The sequence below is a fragment of the Nycticebus coucang genome, chromosome 4, assembly GCF_027406575.1.
Source record: "Nycticebus coucang isolate mNycCou1 chromosome 4, mNycCou1.pri, whole genome shotgun sequence".
Classification (NCBI taxonomy): domain Eukaryota; kingdom Metazoa; phylum Chordata; class Mammalia; order Primates; family Lorisidae; genus Nycticebus; species Nycticebus coucang.
The window spans coordinates 100,403,725-100,416,411 of record NC_069783.1 but is presented as its reverse complement, the minus strand read 5'-3'; the positions used below and the strand labels follow the sequence as shown (position 1 = coordinate 100,416,411).

At 47.6% G+C, this 12,687-nt stretch overlaps 1 protein-coding gene across 6 annotated transcripts in view; it reads right to left on the bottom strand.

Annotated features, from left to right (window-relative positions):
- The window catches only part of NCK2 (NCK adaptor protein 2), a 143,060-nt gene that overhangs the window by 13,785 nt on the left and 116,588 nt on the right, over positions 1-12,687 (bottom strand). For all 6 annotated transcript variants that reach the window (XM_053588616.1, XM_053588615.1, XM_053588618.1 and 3 more), the window contains one exon: positions 1,505-2,226. In XM_053588616.1, coding sequence (XP_053444591.1) covers positions 1,505-2,226 — 722 coding nt within the window. The remainder of the gene's footprint in view (positions 1-1,504; positions 2,227-12,687) is intronic.

Sequence of the window (12,687 nt, the reverse complement as noted above, 5' to 3'; positions counted from 1 at the left end):
ATGGGGCTACTGACTCCACACGGTGGGGTTTCTTTGGCACCGCTCTCGTCTCAGAAGTCTCTTCAAACTCAAAATTTCTAAACCAAGATTATACTTTTTGGTTTCATTATACTTATCTCTTAGCACTCTGGACTGAGCCCTTAATATTATACTTAGTTTTCCACTGCTCTAAATTTCTGCTCGACAGAGTTAAAGCGCTGCTGTCCTAACACTCTTAAGGCTTCAAACATGATCTAAAGGAAGCTATGCACAGAGCTTACGTAGAGTGAGAGCAATTTAATGTGATGTCTTGCCAGGAATGATAAACTCTGGCAGCTTGATAAGAAAATCTCAGAGTTCAGATTTCAGATGTAGTTAACTTTCCAGCCAGCTTGCCTGCCCAAGCACATCTGAAGCCACAGCTGTCTCTGAGAAGTTGCTGACACCATAAAGGGGTCCTGTTTCCACCACCAGGGGCTCCTTTTGCCTCAGAGAAGAGCAGATCCAAGTGGCCTATCTCTCCCAAGGGCTCCTGATTCGCACATCAGCCCACTGGAACCTTGAATGTGTACTTCCTGCGTCCTTTCCACCGGACAACAGTTGAAGTACACAGTACGTACTTCTAGTCTTACCGTTTGCATTTAAAAAATGAAAATAGTAGAACAAATCAAATTCAAATATGTCTGACTCTGTCTTCAAAAGTCTTGTTTGGGAGAGTCTCACTACCATAGAAGGTGTATTTGGAAAGTTACCTACAGAGTGGGTCGAGTTATCTCCATAACACAGACAAAGGCTACCTTGTGTGGTGCTGGGCCAGTTCAAAGGGCACGCTTGGCCACACTCCCAGAACACAAACCCCCCCCCCCCATCCACCTGACCACTGCTGGCAGTGGCTCTGCCGTCACAAGTCAGTGGTCTCGTGCCTCGAATTCACTGCACACACACACAACTCATCTCTCTCAAGAACCCTCGTCTTCTTTTCAATTCAGCCTGTAAGTGCTTTAAAAGCTTTTCAGACATGAACTCAGTGGCGCTGCCTGTGGCGGAGATGACCTTGGGATTATGCGGCTTACAAAGAAAAACAAACCAACTCACAAAAGGCCGCATCAGAAACCAGGCGCCTGTCTCGCTGGGAACACTGTGTGCGCCTCGGCACAGACACAGCAGAAACAAAAGGAAGTCGCCAGGGCTTTCCGCACAAAGAATGGGAAAGCAGAAGAGAAAATGATGTTTGCGTCTGTAAAACTGAGAAGGAGTTATCTCAGGTAAGAAGAAAACCACCTTCATGAGCTAAGAATATTTTCCTTAACCTCCCTTCTCCAGCCAAACAAGGGGCAACAGTGAGCTGATACTGCCCCAAAGCAGACTTTAAGGACATCACAGAGCAGCAAGCCTGCTCCCTGCGATTCTGCATTCTCTTGCTGTCTCTCCCCTATTCTGACAATCTCTTAAGGGCACGGCACACACAGTCACACTGTGCAACACAACACACACAGCGCCCCTCTCGGGCTGGCCGCGCACTTACCGAGGACTCGCTGTCCCTAATGAGGAAGTCGCCCTCGATGCCCCGCTCGTTGAGCGCGCACTCCGCCTGGTGGCGCGTCACGTTCCCGTAGTACCACTCTCTGCCCGCGAAGCGCCCGCTGGACGAGGGCCCCGTGTAGCTTATCTGCGGGATGTGGGAAGGGTGCAGGGCTGGCCCGTCACTGAGGACCACCACGTAGTTTTTGGGGACGAGGCCGACCTGGCCCCGGGCGTTTTTGCACTTCCACCATTCAGGGTCGTTCTCGGGTTTCTCGATCACCTCCATGGTCTCTCCCTTCTCGAAGTTGAGCTCCTCCTCGGTGACCGAGCTAAAGGGGTACAGTGTCTGCACCACGTGCAGCACGCGCAGGCCCTGGCCATTGCTGAGCGAGGCGCCCTTGCGCAGGCTCAGGAAGCTCGGGGACTCCGCGGCCGCTTCGTCCGCCTCCTCCAGGACATAGTTGGAGGGAAACCAACCGATCTGCCCGTTGTAGCTGCCTCGCCACCAGCCATCGCTGCACTTCTCCATGACGGTGACCCGCGACCCCTTCACCAGGGACAGCTCATCCTCCCGCTCGGCCACGTAGGCGAACTTGACGAAGGCGGGGATGTTGAGGTCGTAGATGCGGTCGGCGCCGCTGCCGTTGGCTGGGTACTCGGCGTCCGTGCTGGGCGTAGGGGACGCGTCCCGTGCGCTCGTCTTCCTGCGCGTCTTGCCGAGGCCTGCGGAGACACAGCAAGTCTGAGTGTGCACAGGGAGGGACACCGGGCCGGTTCCCCGCGTGAGCGCGCCACTTCTCTGGCAGTAAAGCCCAAGGGGACACATGGATCGTGGTTACAAACTATAGTCATCACCAGAAAAATCAAATGTTGGCAGCAGCGTTGTGCTGAAAGTTGAGAATTACTAAAAGCGATCACTCTTATCCATAAGAAAATGCCGGAGTCCTCCCCCCACAAAAGAAAACAACGCTGGAAAGTTTCCTTCTGAATGGTAATCCATTTTTAGAGAATTTCTATGCAGTTCAGTTAGAAAAACAAGGTGTAAAGGCACAGACAAAATTATCTTATGCATTCTTGTGCTGGGTGGGAAGTTGGGCTTAAATGAATTCCAAGACCCATCCTATGCTAAGACGCGTCAGGTCCCAGCCACTGGGAGCTCGCTGCCCCACCACCCACCACCAGTGCCCCAACTTGGGGCCTCACTGTCCTCCCTCCCCGCTGCCTTGTAGCATAAAGGCCCTGCTGCACAGAAATCCAGTCGTCATCTTCACCTTTCTTTTCCTCTTCCAGTTCTCTTCTTTCAAAACAGTGGACCAATTTCCCACCATAGCTTGTCATAGGTGAATTAGGAAAAATTAGCTAATACCTTAAATCTGAGGCAACATTTTTCATACTGTGATTCAAAACCCACTAGTGGATCATAAAATTCAATGTCATGGGTTGCAGCCAACCTGTAGGTACGTGTTGGGTTTAAGGGAATAAAACAGAAAATTTCAATGCACCAAACACAATTATGGTAACTATTATTTCTTTAGTCGCAAATATGAGTACTGAATTGTAACGTGTGACATAGTTCCTCTAAAACACTTTAACCCAGTTACAATGCATTCTAGGGGAAGAGAACATGTTGGCCCCAGAGCTGGAAACACACCACTCCACCGGCAGGGCTGGCTGCTTTCCTCCTCAGCTTTCCTGAGGGCAGACACGTGGCTGCCCACCTTTGAGCTCTGCTTCAAACTCTTACTCAACATGGAGGTTTATATGGTATGGAAACTGCGCTCATTTGCAGACTTTTTTCTCTCCAAAATGATGCCAAAGGGACTTTCAAAGAGAAAAAGTTTGTATCTCTCTCTCCTTTTCTTCCTCAACATGGAGTGAAGAGAGGTGCTAAGAATTACTTTGGCTTCTACTGCCCTGCTGAGTGGGTAGGACTCAAGAGGGTAAAGGCTACACCACATCTGTCCCCACATTATCCTCACTATGGAGCACTGGGCCACCTACCCCCCGGAGTGCAGACTGGCCCCACGCCAGAGATGCTGCTGTGCTGGGCACATGAGGTGCTGTGAAATGGGCAGTCACATGGATTTTAAAGGAAATACAGCAACTCACTTAAGCTAATGGCTTCTGCTACTTCTTTCTGTACTGAAGCATTTTACTCGGGTACGTGGGAAACACAAGCATACGCCAGAGTATTAGACCAAGTGACAAATCTGCTTTGTCTCTAAACCTCAGAATTCATCCTTTTATGTGATTTCAAATGCAAGATAGTTCAACTAGGCAATGAGAGAGCAACATGATAATTCAGCAGCTTCATAACCCAGAAGGCAGACAGTCCATAAAAGTAAACTCCTGTCCTGAAGGCAGCAGGCCTGGGGTTCAGCCCATCAGGTGGCACTGCCCTCATAAAACAGTCAGCTCACTGAAGTAGCCCGGGCCGGGCGGAGGACAGCTTTTGTTGGTAATAGACTTCAAGAAATAATCTTTTAATAGACCTTTTCAAATGTGTGAATCACAAAAAGCTATTTCAGAAAATACCTGTGGAAGAGCAGGTTTGAGAATATTCAACCGGACATAAAGGTGGCATGGTTAAGATCAGCAGAAAAGGTGACGTTAGACCTTGACCATCAAAATACATTTCAAAGATTATGAATAGGCTACGTCAGTGACTTTTCACAAAAACAAAAGATAGTGATTTAAATTAATTTAGCTATGGAATCCCTGTAACATGCCAGGTGCCTCCTAGATACTGGGAAGAGGGAGGGGGACAAGAGGGCATATTCCCTGCCCACAGGGAGCTTGCCTTCTCTGTCCAGATGGGAACCCGCTCTGTAGCAAGCACACTCTGGGAATTAACCTATTTTTCTCCAGTGCAACCAAAATAGTTTTTGAGGGACTTGGGGTGGGGGCAGTACAGACAGAGAACATAGCCCTGGAGGGATTCTGAGTCAACTCCTTATTAGCCATGTCAAATGACTTAATATCTGTCTTACTTTTCTTACCCCTAATATGTGGAGGAAAAAATTACTGTACTAGTCTACTTGGGATGCCATAATAAAGTACCATAGAGCATCAACAGACATTATTTCCTCATAGTTCCTGGAGCTAGAAGTCCAAATTAAGGGCCATGTGGTCGGTTTGTTAGGACCCCTCTTTACCTCGTAGACGGCATGTTCTCTGAGTCCTCACAGGGTCTACCGTCTGCACCCTTATCTCCTCTTCATATAAGATGACCAGTAAGATTTCATTAGAGTCTGTCCTAAATGGGCTTCATTTAGCCAAACTGCCTTCTAAAGGCTCTTCCCTCCAAATACAGTTACATTCTGAGGGATAGGGAAGCAGGTGGGATTTCAACATATAAATTTTGTAAGGACACAGTTCAGCCCGAACAGCTATGTACCTAAGATGACGTAGGTCAATAAAGCATTGGAAATGCTCTGTGAATAATAACTATGACGCTTAATAACCAAGTCAAAGCCTTCTTTTGGCTCTCAACAATATTTTACCAAAAAAGGGCCAAAGTCCTGTTTAAATGTCCTTGGCCACGATCCTACCAGTGCCAGATGGCTACCAAAATAGAAAGCTTTCCCATCAGGCTTTTCGCACTTGGGAAACAAACATTCTTCTCCACAAGCCGAGTCTTATATAGCTGCTGGTGCAGTGAAATTCAAGAGGCAGCTGCGTGGAGATAGGGAGTGGCCTGACCTTCCTGACACCTATGTTATCCGAGCCCTCCCAACAGTCTCCTGTGACAAACTGGGACTCCCCCACTTCTGCAGGTGAGGAGACTGAGGCTACAAGAGGCCGGGACACCAGCACAAGGCACAGCCACAGTTCTGTCTGAACCGGGGGTGCCCAGCATGATTTCTATGGGGACTCTGGAACCTGGGATGCACCTGGAACTCTGAATTGGGAAGCCTGCCCACTTGGCCTCTCAAGCAAAGAGAAACTTTTCTTCTGATTCTAGAGAATAAAAAGGTCCCTATGTTTGATGACCAAGTAACAAAAATTTGGGATAAGAAATGCAGTGTAACGGGCTGAGCCCAGGCCAGAGGGACACTGGGTGGGAAGTGCACGGATGGGACAGAGCTGCTTAGGTTGCTGAGAAAACAGGTTCCCATTTCTCCTTTCCCTGGAGTTTGCTCACCCTGATCCGGCCTAATGGCCAGAGCCAGGGTCATCAGGAACAGAAGGGATGGGAGACCCTAAATGGTGGTAAAGCAAGATTCAATGTGCCTGGCCCTCCCCACTGCAGGGAAATAGGGGAAAGGCTGCATCCAGGGGTAGGGGGTGACTAGGCAAGATGACTCAGGGGTGGGAGGGAAGGAAGGAAGAAGCAGATGCCTTTCTGTGGAGGACAATTAGGGGACTGCAAGCTGGAGAGTCAGGGCCACCTTGACATTGAACTGGAGCTGGGGGGGGGTGGATGGGGGCAGCAGTCCCCATCATTCTCCTCTTGACTGGACTCCACCTGAAGCCCAGCCAGGTGACAGTGTGAGATCTCAAAAGGAGGCAAGGCTATCCCACAAGGAACATGCCGTGTCACCTGTGTCTCACAAAGTGCAGTCCTCGCGGAGCCCCAGGCCTGACTGTCTGAGGGTCAAACCCATTAGCTTGCAGGTAAGGAGGCAGCACAGGATTCCAGTCTCACCCCCCTTACTCTGTGTGTGTGTTTTCTTTCACATCATCTGCTTCCACTCTCCTTTCATTAAAGTCATACCACCTTCTTCCAGTTGTGACAGAAACAATATTTGAATTCCAATGTGTATTTCTGATTTTAACTGGATGTGATTTTTTTTTTTCTCCTAGAATCTTACATAATTTTTTAATAAGACAGGCAAATTCTCACATGCATTTCTCTGAGACTCAGGCTGTACTTACCTGTACTAACTAAACCACCACCAACCCAAACTTGGCTGATCAGAGCCCACATTCTCCAGGGCTTCGGCTCATCCCCCCACCCTCCATGCCATACTGTGGGAGAACACAATGGCCAGCACTGTCCGGACTCCAGGCCTGCTTACCTCCGGCCCAATAACAAATTCTCCAGCAATGCATGCCCAGCCAGGTCCTTTGTGTAGACGCATTCTCTGAGCGAGCTCTCACCTGTGCAGAACGCCTGGCAGGTCTGATGCCTGCCACCTTGTCTTTACGAAGGCATGGTGTACACCAGCATATCTCAGCAAGACTCTAAAACCCTCCTGCATAGAATTTACCCGGTGTATGAGCAGTTTCAATGGGGGTGTTGCTGCAGCATGCTATGGACAAATCACATTTCGGCTGATCACATCGAGAATGTGAACATTACAAAATCTTTCCAGTGGCCAGCATATTGTACATTAGGTGAAGCAAGGTAGTATTTTCTTACAAAGTAATGACTTTCTCTACAGTTTGTTCAATAATTTATGAACTGCAATATCTTTGCATGAAAAAAGAACAAAGAAGGAATGAAAACTGCTGTAGAAAAAAAGGAAGATGCTGTTTCGTAAGACATGTTTAGGAGAGAGCAGGATTTTGACTTCTACCCTGAAAATTAGGCCCTACGAGCATCTGAATCTCTTTAAATCTATAATCACAAACTAGTGTTCAAGATCTAGAAGACATAGTAGAGATCTCCTGTCTGAGTCTGTTCAGGCTGCCACATATAACAAAGTACCATAAATTTATTTCACCCAATGTGGAAGGTGAAGACCAAGGCACCACCAGATTCAGTGTCTGGTGAGAGCCCAGTTCCTGGCTAGCAATGACACCTTCCAACTGTGTCCTCATGTGGCAGAAGGGGTGCAGAAGTTCTCTGAGGTCTCTTTTATAAAGGCACTAATTCCATTCATGAGGGTATCACCCTCACGACCTAATCTCGATCCAGTACCATCACATTAAAGGTTAGGATTTCAACATATGAATTTGAGGGAGAGGGACAAAAACATACCCTCTTGGGAAGTTGTTTTCAGATTGCTGCTATGGGGAGTGAGCCCTGGGGTCCTGTGTGTGCTGCCCAGGTGATAGGTAGGGTAGGGGATCCTGTACCCCTCCTACACCCAGCCCTTCCCACACCTCCAGCAGCTGCAATGTTCTGTTTGCTCTACACTTGACAATGTGCACTACAGACCAGATGGATGACAGAGTCTGGGAGAGGCTGACCACCCGCCAAAGGTCTCCCAGGCCAAGTCAGCAGCCAGGCCGAACAGCAAGGGTGCAGACCCCCGAACACACAGCTGCCAGGGATGAACTGGGGGAATGTGAACAAGCTCCTTGATGGAGCCACCTGCATAGCCACTACTTTAAAGGCCAGATACAATTTATGCAATAACTATCTGCATTTAATAATAATGATTAAACAAAAAACATGTACACTGTAGAGAATAATAATTCTTACTCTGTGAGCAGACAGAAGGCATAATTTTAAGAAGCAAATAGCTGAGCTGGATTTAAAGGTAAACTATACTTTTCTGCTTTTGTGATGACTTTCTGGCATCAAGCAATTGGATCTTTAATCCCAAGTTACATTTTTATTGATGATAATAAGCAGATTTTAACTTTCCTGAATAAAATTACATACATTAAAGATTGAGTTCTAATAAAAGCTTGAATATGTCATACATTATTAATGTTAGTAATTTTAAAGTCAAAATCTTTTATATACTCCTTTTAAGATGAAGGGATGTTACAACAGATGACTTTAAAACATGCTCTGACTGTCATCTTCCAGCTGGAGTTCTGGAGATTTAAGATAAAGTGTCAAACAAATTTGATAGCTCAGAAATATATTCAAGCCAATTCATTTAGACAGGGTACACTGACGTTTTGGGAGCGCTATGGTAAAATCATTTAATTTTTGCTGCTAATCAGATCTGTAACATAAACCTGATTTAACCAGAAAACTTCCTTGTACTTAAAATGCTATTTATGCTGCATTAAGAATAGAGGCTATTGTTGGATTTGTGGGCATTTCCCCTACTAAAGTTAGGCCCTATTAATTTAAAGTCAACTAAAAATTATAAAAAGCTTTTATTATTACATGCTAAAGAGATCTGACAAGATATGCTTAAGGTGCAAAGTGACCGAAGCAAATTTTCATATAAAAGCTAGAATATGTTTAATGTATGGCTTTTTATTTAATTAGCATCTAGTTTTTTTAGATATGCTGGTAAGAGCAGCTTCTACTATTTAGAGAGTAACCAGTGCAAAAGTCGTTATCAAAACAGATTGAGTAAGTGAAGAGAAAAACTCAAATGTACTGAACTGAACATAAGGGGTTTTTTGAAAGGGTGGCCATGTGAGATTAATGCAACGGTTACCCCGTTCTAATCTGTTCCTCACCCTCTTTACCCTCTCTCATGCAACAACACTGCTTTCTTTTAAGGGCCTTGTTTTACATGGCTTCAGGAGGGCCCATGCCTTCCATGGCTGGGCCACGGTGGAAGACTGAGGACTCCTACTTTGTGGTCAGAGCTCTCCCCCGGGCTGCTGCATGCAGGAGCAAACACCGTCCCTTGAAGGGTATTGCCAGAAGCATCCAGCAGCACACGCCCACACTGCAGAGGTCCACGTAAAGAATGACAGGGCAGAGGACCAGCCACGAGGCCCAGAGAATTGAGCCCTGGGTTTCCAGCTGTACTTCCCAATGATGAAAGCCAACTTTACATTTTCTTTTTTCCCTCCTTCTTCAGCTACTTTTGAGTTGACTTTCTGTCACTTCAATTAAGAGCCCTAAAAAATAAAACTACCCTTCTTCCGATCTCACTCCTCTTCTCCCATCCCACCTCCTTAAACATGCCAAACTGTTGGAAAGTATTAATCAGTTGGTACGGGTAAATTGAAGAGAATGTTGTGATAGTTTTGGACCAGCTGGATTTGGGGGTGGGAGTGGAGGTTGGGAGTCAGGGACTAGATGGATCTGCGGACACAACCGCTGGGATGGTGTGCTCTAAGCCCAGCATGTTGGGTTTATAACATTCACTACAAGAGCAATCATGAGAAATCTGGGGTGCTGGAAGGCCACAGCCATTAGGCCTCACCAACCAATGCAATGTACTCTTAATTTTGTGGGGCGCTCAGATTTGTCTTAGGGTGGGCCCAAATGAATTCACCATGGCCAGCATCTCAGGCATGGTTTGCCAGAGAAACGCTCAGAGCAGGACAGGCTGTTGGGTATAAACTGATTTCAGACAAGCCAATGTAAGTCAAAATAAACTCACACACAAATGCCATCAGCCGGCTGCTTCGGCTGACATCTATTTCATTTGTCATGCGGAGGCTCAGACGTGTCACTATCTGACAGCTAAGGCTCATGAGGCTGGGGAGAGTGGGATCTGGAAGGACAGTGACCTTTCCTGGCAACTGGATGCAGGCACCAGATGGCATGGTCTGGCCCCACCTCGGGCCACAGCACACCTGGCAGGGCAGGCAGAGGCCAGGATGCTGCCACATGTCCCTATCTCAGGAAGAACACCCTGAATGTACTCACTGTTCAGTCAATGTGGGCTTAGGCGAAAGAGGAGGAGGAAGATGGCCTTACTTTCTCTGGGGTCTCCCCATTTAACAACAAAGGCATTTAAGGTGCAAAAGATTCCAGGGGAACTCTACCAGGCCACAGATGCTCACCAATCCTTCCTCAAACACTGTTCTTGGCTCTGCCAAGAGTTCACGGCAGAACATCAACAAATGGCACTATGTGCTGTGGCTCGCTTCATTTCTTCACAGCATCCTCCAGAAAGGGTTTCTGTTCATTCACTGATTAGTGCTTGGCCTGGGGAAAGCATGAAAGACCCATCCAGCCTCCTAAACCTCGCAGACAGGTAGAAGAGACTGATCCGAGACAGTCATTTACACAAACCCAAGTTTCAGATGATGACCAATGGTGACAAGTACAATAAAGGTCAAGAGGTCAACGAAGGCCCCCCTGAGCAAAGGATGGCTTCTGATCTCACAGGGCACAGAAAATCCCTGTAGCTCAGCGGCTAAGGTGCCAGCCACATACATGGGAGCTGCCAAACAATGACAATTACAAAAAAAAATAAAAATAAAAAAATAGGCATGTGGCGGGCGCCTGTAGTTCCAGCTACTTGGGAGGCTGAAGCAAAAGAATCACTTAAACCCAAGAGTTGGAGATTACTGTGAGCTGTGATGCCATGGCATTTTACTGAGGGTAACATGGTGAGAGTCTGTCTCAAAAAAAAAAAAGAAAAGAAAAGAAAAAGAAAAAGAAAAACCCAAGTGAGGACAGGAAGCTCGCGCAGCAGAGGGGACAGGCTACACCGGGGGTGTAAGTGGAAGGACTTGGAGCTGCTCAGGGCCATGAAGGAGGTACCAGGCTGCAGCATGGACAGTACAGGCACAGGGCTGGGGTGGGCAGGGTGCTGCGGCCGGCGCTGTAGGTTGACTTGCTATCCTCAGAGAGGGTCATCCATGCAGGGCAAGAGCACAGAGCTCTCCAACCATGTCTCATAAAGCAAAAAGCCTGTCACTCAACCTTTCTTGGGTATGCTTAAGAAGAAATCCTAAATTCCTAACTGCTGTGGAGGCAAGGCACCCTTGATGGCTTTCTGCACCTTCCATGCCTCCCTTTGGGCAACCGCTCCCCTGCATAGAATCCTAGCCCACGCCCCAGCAGCAGCCTTACCTCATGTTACTACTACTCTTGCTGTTGGGTGGCATGTGTTTCTTGCATGCCCTGAGGTCCTGTCAACAAGAGGGCCAGGATGTGCTAGAAACAAAGGCAGTTAGGGCTCAGGTAGAAGTAGGCCTAGGAAATTTTTTTTCTCTAGTAGCTTTACTCCAATTTTAAAAAATGAAAACCAATGTCCTTTCCAAAAGCTCAGTTCTCCCTGAGCACATCTGGGGATGCTGCACAAGTGAATGAGGGTTGGTTCCAGTGCTCTGCTGAGCACCGCCATCTGTAAGCAGCACTACAGTAATGTGGCACGGCACCCTAGGAGATACGTCCTTTAAGGGTCTCCCACAGGCCCTTGGAGCACTCACCTATGCCCACCTCACACCCGCTTTGTCTCCCTATAATTACCTCCCTGGGAAAGGTCACATGTAGTCAACCTTGAGGTTTCATAGCCAGGCACTTGGTACATGTTTGCTCAGCTAATAAACTCCACTTGCTATCTCAGCACTGTGATTTCACATGCACCCATAGCCCCTCTAGACCGATGTCCACAGCAGCGGGACCCACAGTGCCAGGAGTGTGAGCAGCAGACCCAGAGGGAGGGACTTCAATGAGCAGCCCACCCAGGCACACGCCCTGCCTATCCCGCTCTGCAGCTATTTCTTCTTTCATCCTTTGTTGCAGCCTGGAGACCCTATGATATGCCAGGCAATCTTAGACCTCCTATTTCAGTGACCCCGTGACAGGAGTGAGACAGCAGCATTGCTGAGCTGTGTCAGATGGCTCTGCAGCACACTACTGCCTAATCTGGCCCCAATTGGAATGACCTAGGGGACCTAGTTTTATTATTTCCAGCCACACGGACCCCATAATAAAACATTCTATGATGTGCCATAGAATACCCCCAAGTTTAGGGAGGGGTGTCACTGGACAGAGGGGAGGAGCCTGGAGGGAAAAAGGGAGCTGCTGTCCCTGAGCACACCCCAGGCACCCACACTGACGGGGAGGGGCCATATCTCACACCTTCTCTGTGCCCAGCTGGTCCCTTTTCCAGTGGACAGTCACACCAGGAGCTCAGACAGGCAGGGGACAGGGCAGAGGGCCCACCCTCCCTACTATCACAGTGGGCCAGGCAACCAGGCTATGAACATGAGTTTCTACCTTGGTCATAAAAAAAAAAAAAAGAGAGAGAGAGAGAGAGACATCATTCCTCTGTGAACAGGCAAGCAAATAACATGACTGGCTATGCGGCAGCCTTTCTCCTATTTCCCTGGTATTCTTAACAGTGGGGAGGGCCAGGCACATTGAATCTTGCTTTACCAACATTTAGGGTCTCCCATCCCTTCTGTTCCTGATGACCCTGGCTCTCACCATTGAGCCGGATCAGGGTGAGGGAATACCCACCAGGGACACAATTATAAAAAGGGACTTGACCTAACAAATGCAATCAATGTAACCTGGTTCTTTGTACCCTCAATGAATCCCCAACAATAAAAAAAAAATGGTATAAAAGCATTAAAAGCATAGCATTTAAAATAAAAAAAGCATAGGATTTTCTAGCAAATATGAAAGTC